Source organism: Erpetoichthys calabaricus, chromosome 10, assembly GCF_900747795.2.
Source record: "Erpetoichthys calabaricus chromosome 10, fErpCal1.3, whole genome shotgun sequence".
Lineage (NCBI taxonomy): Eukaryota > Metazoa > Chordata > Cladistia > Polypteriformes > Polypteridae > Erpetoichthys > Erpetoichthys calabaricus.
Window position 1 is genome coordinate 161,205,748 of NC_041403.2, and position 13,847 is coordinate 161,219,594.

Below are 13,847 nucleotides of genomic sequence, written 5' to 3' on the forward strand. Positions count from 1 at the left end.
AGAGGTTAGACCTCTCTCATTTTGTCTCGTCTCTCAAATACATCCACATTTTTAAGCGCTATTTAGTAGCCCAGATTACCTTTAGGACATCCTCGTTGGCTGAACGACAGTTGACAGAGTGAGTGATGTCAGATACCGTCCCATCCTGTTCAACCGCAAGAACGGTAACTGGAACTGAAACAGCCTGGCCAGTAAGCACTGCGGTGTTCACCAGTGAAAGGCTCTGGAAGAAGAGAGATCCTCATCATTGAAGGTATGGAGGCATTTATTCAGGTGCCATGCTTGTTTTCAGTTTCATGGTGGCCAATGGTGACGTTTAACTCTTTATTGCACATGTAAAATGTGGATTTTTAAGAAAAGGGGTTTCTGCCTTGTTGTGATGTAAGATTTTGCATATAACTTGATAAATATTTTGCATGTCTTTATTTGTAATTTAGGCAAAGCAATGTAATTCAGTGTTACATTAGTGAGAAGCATTCATGTTTACAACTCCTTCCCCCTTTTAGGAATGGGTCTCTTTGAATTTTACGACAGAGTAGGGGGTGGGGGGTGGTGGGGATTGTGCTTTAAACCAGTTTGGCGAGTGTTTCTCTGCGAAAGTCTTTCAACCCCCACAAAGAAGCCAGGTTACTTTACCATATGGTTTGGGGGCAGGTGTTAAGATGTTCTATTTCCCCATTGGTCTGAGGTATGGCCGTTTGGAATTGGCTTGTCTCAGAGGCCTTTAAGTACTATGATGCCCTATTGGCTCTAGGGGTTGGACTGAACATTTATAAATTTACTTGCTTAACCTCACACTGTCTCTCTTACTAACCAACATATGATGAAGAAGCATATCTCTCTTACTAACCTCTAATCATGAAGACCAAACTGATGAACTGAAAGGACAACACAATGGAGACCACAGCTTGGCAGCCATATTGGAATAGGCCAACGGCCTGTTCTGAAGAAAGCTGAGCACCAATGATGCCTTAACTAGAGACATATTAAATAACTACAAGTCTGTGTGCCGCCTGAAACTACACATCACCATTTAAATCAAGTTGTATGGTTGCCAATATTCAAATGTACTTTTCATATTGTTATTATTTATGAATATCATCAATAATACATTGTTTTATGTGTAACTTAACTCCTGCTTGTCTTTTTACTACACCTAATTGGCTGAGGTCATAGATATAGAAGGGAAGGTGGGGTAAGTTATATACTGTAATACCTTATAAACAGTGGTAAGTCTGTGGGATTAGGCATTCTGACAAAGGCTACTTATTAATAATACAATAGGGGAAAGTAGAGCAATATATTACTCTACCAAGATAAAACATGCCTTAACCAGGTTACCCACCTTATCCCAGTTACCTGTGTGCATGGAAACACACTGAATATCTCACTGGGCTACAGCTTTTGTCCGAGTGTGTCTTTTAGTCTCATTGTGGGTTGTGTTTAGTCATGTTGAATTATCTAAAGAAAGTTTCCTCTAATACTAGCAACACTGGATACTTTACACAGCTCCATGTAAAGAAAATTGGATTTATTCTAGTTTTGGTCAGAGCCTCTGTAGAATTTGGCAAGAATTCATTCATGTGAAGGGACAAACTAGCATTCCAGCCAGTGTCAACCCCACTCCATTTCCTGGCCTTGATAATGGAAGGAATGACAATATCTCCTTTCCATGCCAGAACCAGTTTGTGTAAGGACATTACAGCGGCTACAGCGGGGCTGGCACCCCAACAGCCACTGAGCGACACCCGGGACAGACAGCACAGTGGGTGAATGCCTGCTATAGGAAGAGCATCCTCTGTACACTGGCTGGAAGTATCCTGTCTGGCCAGCTCCATTATGGATGCCTGCAGGGAATCATGGAACTTGTGGTCAAATGAAGTCAAGTTCTGGTGGGAGGCCACCATGGGGGACTCTTGGATAGTGACAGCACAAAGACTGCTGTAGTCCTGCCTGACCTAGAAGTAGTGCTTCCTGGAGAAAATTAATTAAGCACCAGAACAACCCTTTGGTCTGATGTTAAAAGAGAGACCTCCATGTGGCTTTGGGAGTCAAGAGTCGGGAGAGGAGCTGGGCAACACTTCGCTGGAAGGAGCAAATGGAGCAACTCATTGTATTTTTGAGCTTTACTGTGTTCTGTGAGAGCTGCTTCAACACTGAAGGAAGCCTGAAAAAAGCACACGAAACTGCTAGATTTGAACCTAGGACTCTGTGTGTGTGTGTGTGTGTCTAGGGTTTGGGTTGCTTTTATGACCCCCTAGTGGCCGCACCACCTTAATAAAAGGATGAGTGTCTGTGTGACGGTCAGGGTTAGCTCCACACTCCAGAGTTGTTTCTTGCAGCCTCTTAAACCCGGAACTGCTGATAATGTACCCAAGGATGAGCTGGGCAAATGAAGACACACACACACAGTTAGGAACCAAATACTTTGCACGACCCATTGCTATCATTTCAGATAACATACAGTGTTCAAAAGTACAGAAAATAAATAATCCATTAAAAATCAAGTGCAAGTGGAGGTTAAAAAGGTCCAATAAATAATCCCAAATAATCTTCAAATCGGAGACCATGGTCCTCAGCCGAAAAAGGGTGGAGTGCCCTCTCAGGGTTGGGAGCGAGATCCTGCCCCAAGTGGAGGAGTTCAAGTATCTCAGGATCTTGTTCACAAGTGAGGGAAGAATAGAGCGGGAGATCGACAGACGGATCGGTGCGGCGTCCGCAGTGATGAGCGCTCTGCATCGGTCTGTCGTGGTGAAAAAGGAGCTGAGCCGGATGGCAAAGCTCTCAATTTACCAGTCAATCTACACTCCTACCCTCACCTATGGTCATGAGCTATGGGTAGTGACTGAAAGAACGAGATCGTGAATACAAGCGGCTGAAATGAGTTTCCTCCGCAGGGTGTCTGGGCTCTCCCTTAAAGATATGGTGAGAAGCTCAGTCTTCCGGGAGGGGCTCAGAGTAGAGCCGCTGCTCCTCCGCATTGAGAGGAGTCAGATGAGGTGGCTCAGGCATCTGATCAGGATGCCTCCTGGACGCCTCCCTGGTGAGGTGTTCCGGGCACATCCAACTGGGAGGAGTCCCCGGGGAAGACCCAGGACACGCTGAAGGGACTGTGTCTCTCGGCTGGCCTGGGAACGCCTTGGGATTCTCCCAGAAGAGGTTGAAGAAGTGGCAGGAGAGAGGGAAATCTGGGCATCTCTACTCAAGCTGCTGCCCCCGCTACCCGATCTCGGATAAGCGGAAGAGGATGGATGGATGGATGAATAAATAATCCCATTAAAACGAGGTTATAACACATGGCAGGAAACCGTTCTAAAAACTCGACGGGGAGACGTCCCTCTGACAGGCACAGCCAACTTTTTAACTGGGCTCGGACCCTTGCTGCCGTCACAGGCTCCTGGTAGGGCGCTGTGCTGAGCCTTGTTCCTCCAACTCCCGCTGCCACTCACAGGCCTTACATGAGGGCCCTGAGCAACAGGTCACTCCAGCTACCCCAAGATGCTCAGCCCAAGTGACCCTCTTTAGTCCCCTTGAGTGTCAGCCATATGCTCCTTTCTCAGGGCTCTCTATGATGCTTGCCTGTATGCCTTCTCCCTCATGCTGGCATCTCCTGATCCTGCCATCTCTGTCAAGTTTTTCTCTAACCTCCGGCTCTTTCTCTGCGTTTCTTGTTCCATTCCCGATTTCGCTGAGCAGGCTTATTTTTATAGAGCCAACTGGGTGCAGGTTACTGTCCTCCACCTGTTACCAAGGTGTGAATGAAGCACTTGACTTACCCACTCACATCTGCACACGAATGCGTGATCAGCAAAGCACCCCAGTCAACCTCGGAGCGGAACCTCTGCTTATTTATTTCAAATTTGGAACACCACAAACCTTTCTTATCACAGTCCACCCGATTACTACGTCTCTCTCATTCCAATAAATGATGCATCACAGCCATCAACACTGCTTTTACAAATCCCATAACAAATAACAGAGACCTATATATTTGCATTCGTCATTCCAACAGATGGCACATTATGATTATTTGTAGCAATGTGTGTTTCTCTAACTGGAAAAAAGGCATTTTAGAAACCAGGTTTCTGTGAATAACCATGTTATTAAATCGTATGTAAAATACACTTGACAAACTGTTGTCCAGATTAGTTGAAAAGACGACGCTGCACTGCAAATGATAATGTGGAGGTCTACGTTGATTACTTAGACTTCAGCCTGTCTGAAAAATAAGTCCACTGGGCTTCTGCTACTCTTTTGCTTTAACTACTTTGGTTTTATTCAAGCTTTCTGTGACTAGCGGACTCTTTTGTCTTGGGTTAGGGTGTCATTTTAATGTTTTTTTAAATCAATCAGTCAGTCGATTATACAGTAACTTGTTCTTTGGATCGAATGAATTTCTTAAAAATGTTTGCTCATAACAATGCATGTCTGAGGAGTTTATTACAAATCTATTGCAATGCATCTGGAAACCAAAATGTGAATAAGCTTCTTCTAACAAGACATTTTTTTCAGCTTCTAGGTAGCTATCAGCACATGCTCCCAACCTTAAGTACCTCGGCTATGGGGACAATGGCCAGCACTTCCTTGTGAGTGAGCGTGATCTGAGTCAGTGCTCCACCTTCCATGTTGCCAAGTGGGTTTCTGCCTGGGTACTCCACCTGCCATGATATCCGCCGGGTCACAGCTATGCCGGTAAAATTTTCCGAGTGTAGAGACAGCTGAGCTACCTCCATTAAGGACGTGGAGCTAGAGGGAGGGAAAAAGGTACCAAACAATAAAATGAGTGCTTTTTATTTTAAAGAACGGAAAAAGACCTTTCTTGCCAACAAAAAAAGGCAACACAAGCAATGGAATGGTTACCTGTGCTCATCTTTGAGCTGAGCACCCTGTGCCCTGCGACAAATCACAGACGTAGTGTGATGTTTGGAGCCCATCATTTTCTCCACACTGATTGACCACGTGTGAGGACTGATGGGTGGGCTCACGGATACTACGCTGAGCCCCTTCTTCAGCTTTGCCCTGTGAACCAATCAAGAGAAGTTGAGCACTTGGTGACAATGGAAAAAAAATATGTAAGTGAGATGGAATACTATTTGGAAAAAGTGACCTTTTTATTTTGCATTTGTTAAAACATTTTATGGACATGTACACTGTCACCTGTAGCCATAAAGTGGAGTCCAGTCCAAGAGTAGATTCACATTGCTTTCAATACAACAGGTTGATATGCAGAAGAGTCACACTGGAAATCTATAAGCTGTGGTGTAAAGAAGGATATCTATCTATTCTATAGTGCCTTTCACATCTATCTATAAATCCATCCATCCATCCATCCAAACAGAAGGTGATACGCTCAATGTGTGAAATACTGAGAGTTGCTGAGGAAGGGACAGTGTGTTGACCCCTTAAATTAAAGCTCTGAACCTCCCAAAAGCTCCCCATCATCCTTGTGTTTATCAATAAATTGTATTATCCCGTTTCTTAAAACAAGTGGGACTTCAGTTACCTTGATCCACCTCCTACAACAGAAAAAGGCGAGGTGAATAAAGTAGGAGCCTTACCGAATTATTCAATTATCTACCAGCATTACAGCTGAAAGGTGAACCATCATCCCAGTCTGAGATGCCGTACACCCTGGATCAGATTTTCTTCATGGACCTCACTGGATTTACCACTCCCTTAATCCTGATCAGTTCTCCTTGTCCCTGCCACTGAGAAGCACCCAGAAATCAGGATGCTGCCGCTGCAGTGATGAGCAGTGCCTGGTCTTCGCCAGACGTAGTGCTTAGAGTTCAATTTTTGTCTCCTCAGATGCGAGAATGTTCTTCCTCATGCTCTCAGAGCCCTTTAAATGCCTTTGACTCAAGTATGGCTTCTGTCTAGGCACTCTACCATAAACCCCCTGATTGATGGAGTGATGCTGAGACACTCATCCTTTTGATAGGTTCTCCTATCTCAGCCAAAGAATTCTGAAGCTCTGTTAGAGTGGCCATTGGGTTCTTAGTCACCTCGCTGACCAAGGCCCTTCTTGTCCAGTTACTCAGTTTGGCCGGACAGCAAACTCTGGAAAGAGTTCCAGTGGTACGTCTTCCATTTCACAATTATCTAGGAAATTGTTTTATCCCCTTGGCCTGATCTATGCCTCACCACAATTTGATCACAGCGGTCTACAGAGTGTTGGTTGGACTTTATGGCTTGTTTTGTTTTTTGTTTTTGTCCTGTCATACAGTGTGGATTGTGGGACCACTCAGGTACACATGTGCCTTTCTAAATGATGCCCAATCAGTTTGTCTCAGGTGGACTCTAGTCAAGTTCTGGAAACCTCCAAAGGAGAATTAAAGCAAATAGGAGGCATCTGAGTGCCCCTTTGAGATCCAAAAGGGCTGAATGCTTTTCTGAAAACAGGCTTTCACTTTGTCATTATGAGTTACGGAGTGTAGGTGGATGAGCAAAAACAGTATATTTATCCATTTAAAATGAAATCTACAACAAAATTAAGCGTGCAGAAAGCCACCTACACTCCGTAACTCATAATGACAAAGTGAAAGCCTGTTTTCAGAAAAGTTTCCACAATTTTATTTAAAACCAAAAACTAAAATCTTTCATTCCAATAAGCATTCAGCCCTTTTGGATCTCCAAAAGGGGCACCCAGATGCCTCCTATTTGCTCTAATTCTCCTTTTGGAGGTTTCCAGAACTTGACTAGAGTCCACCGGAGAGTCCACCCAGGTCTCAGTTCTTTCTGAATACACTGTAGGTGCGCATATGTAAAAGAAAAATGGCCATCCTTGCATGATGCTTGGCAGAAGTACAAGCTGGCATGTCTCTTGTTTGCAGGTTGCCTTTGTGTAGGATGCGATTCTTCTACCGATGATATGCACATGCTACAATGATGACAATATACAGTACATATTTTAAATGATGACATTCTCCATAGTGTAAGCCCACCCTGAATTTACAGTTGCAGTGGATCTCAAGAGTGAATTAGTCAACAATGAGACTCGTTTTACTCTCATTACTGGATTAAAAGCACTCAGATATAAAAGATAATCCTCAATCCAGGATGTGGCTCTTCACAAATGAAATTATATTACATTTTATATTACATATAGCAATTGGGGATTAGTTAGGCCAGACATCTGTATTCAGTCAGTAGCGCCGTTTCCCATTGCAACTGCCCCAACATGTCTGCTCATCTCCACACCCTTTTGGTTTTTGTAAAAATTTCCGATTTCAGGCTCAACATCAATAACCCAAAGCATTTCTAGTGTTGGGGTGCATCGATGTCCAAACTGCACTTCTCCTCAATATTTGGCCCATTATGAGCCCTGTTGTATTGAAAGCTACACTGCCCTCCGTAATGTTTGGGACAAAGACACATTTTTATTCGATTTCCCCCTCTGCTCCACTGTTTTAAAATATAAGTCAAACAGTTCAGATGTGATTAAAGTGCACGTTGCAGACTTTCATTTAAGGAGATTTACAGAAATTTCGGTCACACAACACATTTTCTACATGCCCCCCCCCCCCCCCCATCCATTTCAGGGCACTATAATGTTTGGGACACATTACAGGTGTTTGTGATAAAAGAGCTGGTCAGAGAAACCATTACGAGGGTGAAAACCAAGAATAAAACCCATTCAAGACATCAGTAAAACCTTAGGATGACTGAAATCAACTGTCTGGAATATCATGAAGAAGAAAAAACACACTGGTGAGCTCAGCAATCACAAAGGGAGTGGTAGGCCAAGGAAGACCTCCACTGCGGACAACAGAAGAATCCTCACTATGGTCAAGAAAAAGCCCCCAACGCCTGTCTGACAGATCAGAAACAGTCTTCAGAGACGACTATCAGCATCAGCTTCATGAACACAAATACAGAGGCCACACTGCAGGATGCAAACCACAAAAACAGGATGGCCAGATTACAATTTGTGATAAAGGACTTCAAAGAGCGTACAGAACTCTGCAAAAAGGTCTTGCGGACAGATGAGGCAAAGATGAACCTCATCAGAGTGATGGGAAGGGCAAAGTGTGGAGATGACAAGGAACTGCCCGAGATCCAAAGCAGACCATCTCATCTGTTAAACATGGTGGTGGCTGGGGGGTGTTATGGCTTGGGTATGAATGGCTGTCACAGGTCCTGGCACACTTCTCTTCATTGATGATGTGACTGCAGATGGCACAATGAATTCTGAGGTGTGGAGAAACATCTGATCTGCTCAAGTTCCAGTAGATGCCTCCAGACTCCTTGGATGGCTCCTCATCCTACAACAAGGTAATGATCCAAGCATACTGCTGAAGCAACACAGGATTTTATCAAAACTAAAAAATGGAAAACTCTTAAATGGCCAAGCCACTCACCCGATTTCAATTCAATTGAGCAGGCCTTCCATATGAGGAAGAGAAAACTTAGAGAGACAAGCCAACCCAAAACAAGCAGGAGCTGAAGATGACGGCATTAGAGGCTTGGCAGAACATCTCCAGAAATCCTCAGCACCTGGTGAGGTCTATGAATCGCAGACTTCAAGCAGTCATTGCATGCAAGATATACAAGATAAAGTTCTAAGCATGACAGCTTTAATAGACTTGCCATTACTATGTCCCAAAGATTGTGGTGCCCTGAAACGTGGGGACCATGTAGAAAAAGTGTTGTGTGACCGAAATTCATGCAAATCTCCTTAAATGAAATCTGCAATGCAATGTGCATTTTAATCATGATATCTGAATTGTTTGATTTGTAATTTTAAACTGCAGAGGGGAAAATCAAGAACAAAATCTCTGTGTCGCACACATTATGGAGGGTATTGTATGTAAAAATAACCAATGGGTTTTACATTTTGATGGCAACATCTAGATGACAGAACTCCCCCAAAAACATTTACCTGATAACCACTAAGTCTGCTGTAAAGTTCCCACGGAGGAGAATGGAAACCGTAATAGGTCGTCCCAGCTTGAGCGGCCCTTGTGGAGAACGGATCACAACGTTGGTATCCACTGCCAGCTCCTCCTTTTCTCCTCCCCACCTTTTCAGCCTGCCAGCGTCTGCCTGTCGTGTGTCCGGAGTTGCAGTGGGCTCCTTCCTCTGCAGCTTGACATATCCGACATAGAACAACTCACTTTGGGAAGGGTGCAAGGCAGCATCAACACAAGTTGGGGAAGTCATGGCTAACTTGGTGGCTCTGTAGTACAGCTCGACTTTTTGTCCTGTGGCCACACTGGCACCATCTGGAAGGAACCAAGAGTCTGGAAGGGTGAGAGATGACACACAGGCTCCCAAAGGATGCTGAAAAGGAAGGCGGGGATAGGCTAGTCAGTTTATTAAGTGGAGGAGCAAATCACATGACATACAAAAATTGCATATGATTAAAAAAAATGATAATAATCCCATCATCATAAACAGATAAGGTGGGCACAATGATTGAATCAAACAAAGTTTAGTCGGAAAAAATAGATATGGTTGGCGCAGTGGTGGGAGGTTCTGCCTCACAGATCTTGAGAAATAATAAATCTTTACATTTCTATAGTACTTTTCTCGCTTCTCAAAGTGCTTTTCATAGTAGTGTGGGGAGCCACTTCAACCACTGCGAATAGCTTCCACCTGGACGATGCAATGGCAGCCATTTTTGTACCACATTAGGTGGTGAAAGAGAGAGAGAGAGAGAGAGAATTAGAGATAGGGGATAATTAGGGGGTCCCAAATGACTAGATTATGGTGGGAAATTTAGCTTGACCATTGGGATACACCCTGCTTTTTACGAAGGACGCCCAGGGAACTTTTATGACCACAGAGAGCCTGGACCCAAAGCTTTACGTCGCATCTGAAGGACATTTTTTTCAGCACAGTGTCCCCATCATTGCAGTGGGGCATTGGGATCTACATTCAGGCCACAAGGTAAGCATCCCCTACTGGTCTCGACAACAGCTCTTCCAGCAAAAACCCAAGCTTTTTCTAGATGGTCTTCCAACCAAGTCCTGTCCAGGCCAGAACATCTTATCTAAAGCACATTTGGTTTGGGAAAAGAGAAGATGACGGTGGGCAATAATGTAATATTTGTCATCACTGGTTTAACAGCCAGGTTGCCCCTCAGGTCTTGTTTCCTCCACTTTCCGCATTCCAGGTCATTCTTTGTGGAGCAAGGCTGCCTTTTCACATCATCTGACACCACCTCCAACCATGTCTGCTTTGGACTTCCTCTGTGCCCTACATGTTCACCTAGGTACATCTTTTTCTCCCATTCATCCTCTGCCTTTTGGTCTGCTTGCTCAAATCATCTATCAACCTCTCATTCTGCGATACTCAACACATCCATCTGATCATTCTCATCCCATCCAAATACTGTCTGGGCCCAAACATACTTAGCTTCAGGTGGATGACCTGTTCTGAAGCTCATGTGGTATGGCTGCTGGCAGACATTTTTGCAAGTAAGCTAGAAATAAAAAACAAAACTGAAATATAACATTGAAGAAAGTATTCAGACCCTTTGCTATAACTTGAAAATTTGGTGCATCCCATTCTATTGATTCTCATTGAGATGTTTCTACACCTTGTTTGGAATCCATCTGAAATCACTTTAATTGACTTGACTGATTAGGAAAGACCACCCATCTGTCTATAGAAGGCCCCACAGTTGAGGAAGAACCAAGCCATGAGGTTGAAGGAATTTCCTGCAGAGCTTAGAGACATAGTTGTGATGAGGCAAAGGTCTGAGGAAGGCTACCAAAAAAGTTCTGCAGCACTGAAGGTTCTCAAGAGCACAGGGGCCTCCATAATTTTTAAACCAAAGAAGTTTGGAGCCACCACGACTCTTCCTAACTGAGCAATCGGAGGAGAAGGACCTTGCTAAGAGAGATGACCAAGAACCTAATGGTCACTCTGGCTGAGCTTTAGAAAATCTGTGTGGAGAGAGGAGAAACTTCCAGAAGGAGAACCATCATAGCAACACTCTACTGATCTTGAATTTTTTGGCAGAATGGGTGAGATGGAAGCTTCTTCTTAGTAAAAGGCACACAGAATATTTGTTCAGGGTCATGTTGTTGTACGGTTAAAATAATAGGCTGGTTGAGAAGGCTGAGAAGTTTCATTGGTATCTTAAAATGACAAAATGCGAGAGATGGGGAGGAAATCAGCCATCTTCTTCCTCCAGCAGGCTCTCTCATGTTCAATAGTCTCTGAGCATGTTGACAATGATTGAGTGCCACCACGTGGGAGGGGAGGAGCTGAGGAACACCAAAAAGGTCCCAAGTGTTGTGAAATCGAGTGAGACCAAAAAGTGAGATCGACAGGCGGATCGGTGCGGCATCCGCAGTAATGCAGGCTCTGCATCGGTCTGTCGTGGTGAAAAAGGAGCTGAGCCACAAGGCGAAGCTCTCAATTTACCAGTCAATCTATGTTCCTACCCTCACCTATGGTCATGAGCTATGGGTAGTGACCGAACGAACGAGATTGCGAATACAAGCGGCTGAAATGAGTTTCCTCCGTAGGGTGTCTGGGCTTTCCCTTAAAGATAGGGTGAGAAGCTCAGTCATCCAGGAGGGGCTCAGAGTAAAGCCGCTGCTCCTCCGCATTGAGAGTAGTCAGATGAGGTGGCTCGGGCATCTGATCAGGATGCCTCCTGGACGCCTCCCTGGTGAGGTGTTCCGGGCATGTCTAACCGGGAGGAGGCCCAGGGGAAGACCCAGGACACGCTGGAGGGACTATGTCTCTCGGCTGGCCTGGGAACACCTCGGGATTCCCCCAGGAAGAGCTAGAAGTAGTGGCCGGGGAGAGGGAAATCTGGGCATCTCTGCTCAAGCTGCTGCCCCCGCGACCCAACCTCGGATAAGCGGAAGAGAATGGATGGATGGATGGATGTTGTGAAAGGCTGTTTTTCACTTCTTTCACTTCTCACTTCTTGTTTCAGGGCATTCAGCAGCATTTCTGTCACCAACCACTCCCAGAATTAATTTGTCCCATTGGCTGCAGTCATGCAGACTATGACACTTCAGGAAGCTCACTTGTATAAAAGGCTCAGCGGATTAGTAAGACTGTCTTGATGTTTGCATTGTAAATACCACCTTATAAAACATAAAAGCAAGTTGAACCCACCACTTTGTTGCCTATAAAAAGTTGTATAATTTCAGGCAAACTCCACTTCGGACAGATTGAATGATATTTTTAAAGCCTCCTTTCCACTCTTAACTACAAATTATGGCTCATTCCTCACCTGGAGATGACATGTGGCCCTCAGTTCACGGGTCTCTTTGAAGGCGTGCAGGGTGACGCATGGCATTCCCTGCTCTCTCGACTCATTTCTCCACTCCCTGATCCCACTCCAGTGGAATAAAACGCGAACCCAGGGGTGAATCTCCGTCACCACCATCTCAGGTCCTCCCAAAATAGATGCATGCAAGAAAGGAGCTGAAGGAAACAGGGATGGATTCAGTTCCTAAATTAAGAAAGAAAACACATACACACATTTTATAATGTCAAGTGTAACGCAACGTAAATATAACTGACACACACACACGCACAGAGTGCACCTTACTTAATTTGCACACAGCAGAAATGGACTTCCTAAATTAGATCACCATAGTATAGGGTCAATATTTCCTGAAATCAAGGTCATTAAAATAAATTGGAAAAAGTAACAGAACTGATACCCATACACCATAGGTGGCATCCACCGCTCTTCTCTTCGGCTATGTCTACATGGCGATGTTCTTGTTTAAAAATGAACCAATATTCCTCACGATCTTAAACCGCACTGCTTGTGTCCGTCTGGCAGCAAGACACACAACAATACGTTTGAACCTCGGGACTCCAGCTGGGTACTGCAAGTGGGAGCCATGCAACAGGATCACAAGCACCTCATGTAGCGAACTGCGGAGCCAGAACATGTGGCTAGTATGGATTTCAGCTCCTTTTCATGGCTGTTTTATGGCCCACCAGTGATGGGCGATTTGAGAACGATTCGTTCTTTTTTGAGCAGCTCTTTTCAGTGAATGACATGAATATGCGACTCTTTAATTCCACCCGGGGGAGTAAACGTTAACATTATAAAAAGTTATTGTCTGTTTTTACCTGCATTATTATCAATCTTTAATTTAATATTGTTTTTTTGTATCAGTATGCTGCTGCTGCTGGAGAATGTGAATTTCCCCTTGGGATTAATAAAGTATCTATCTATCTAAAAATGGTAGAGTTGGCCTCGACTACAGCCACCTGACTAAAACAAAAACACAGAAGGATCGAACAGCTACTGTAGGAAGTAAGATACTAACCTTCTTTACAGTGAAAGGACCAAAGGCAGCCTGGACAACAGGAAGTCTGGAAGAACCAGATGGTTGCTGAAGTAGCATGTGCTCGGAGCGACTGCGGAGGCTGGAGTTTCCCTGTGCATCTTGGCCAAGCTGTACCACTGACAAGAAATCCCAGGGCTTTGAAACGGACATGCGAGCGGGGAAGGCGAGGATCAACTCAGTGGGACCTGCTAAAGGAAGCAAAGTGACAGGTGGACATGACAATAAGAAATGGAGACTAGGGTTAGAAATAGGCGTGCATCCACAAAGCTGAATTATGTCCATATCAGACTTCCAGATGTATTTATTTATAAAGCACTTTAAAAACAACATCAAGGCTGACCAAACTGCTGTACAATAAAACCCAACATATTAGACACACAATAACCAAAGGGTAAAAGAAACAGAAACACATAAGAGCTGAAGAAATTCATAATAAAAAGTTCAGATAATTCAGTAATTATTTACCACTCTGATGCTGATCTTTCGGATCATAAAATAGGTCATTACAATAGCAACTGACAAGAAGAATTCATAATTAATTACAGAATTACGGTATTTGAGGGTTCT

The 13,847-nt window shown here is 44.2% G+C and overlaps 1 protein-coding gene across 2 annotated transcripts in view; it reads right to left on the minus strand.

Annotated features, from left to right (window-relative positions):
* tmem132a (transmembrane protein 132A) overlaps nucleotides 1–13,847 on the minus strand; it is a 41,635-nt gene that overhangs the window by 13,085 nt on the left and 14,703 nt on the right. The window contains exons 2-7 of one of the 2 annotated variants that reach the window (XM_051932637.1): nucleotides 13,260–13,465; nucleotides 12,203–12,424; nucleotides 8,882–9,282; nucleotides 4,861–5,019; nucleotides 4,554–4,746; nucleotides 80–223 (exon numbers count right to left, since the gene is read on the minus strand). In XM_051932637.1, the coding sequence (XP_051788597.1) occupies nucleotides 80–223; nucleotides 4,554–4,746; nucleotides 4,861–5,019; nucleotides 8,882–9,282; nucleotides 12,203–12,424; nucleotides 13,260–13,465 (1,325 nt within the window). Of the gene's footprint in view, nucleotides 1–79; nucleotides 224–4,553; nucleotides 4,747–4,860; nucleotides 5,020–8,881; nucleotides 9,283–12,202; nucleotides 12,425–13,259; nucleotides 13,469–13,847 lie in introns of both variants that reach the window. The other variant, XM_028812293.2, reaches the window with a different exon arrangement.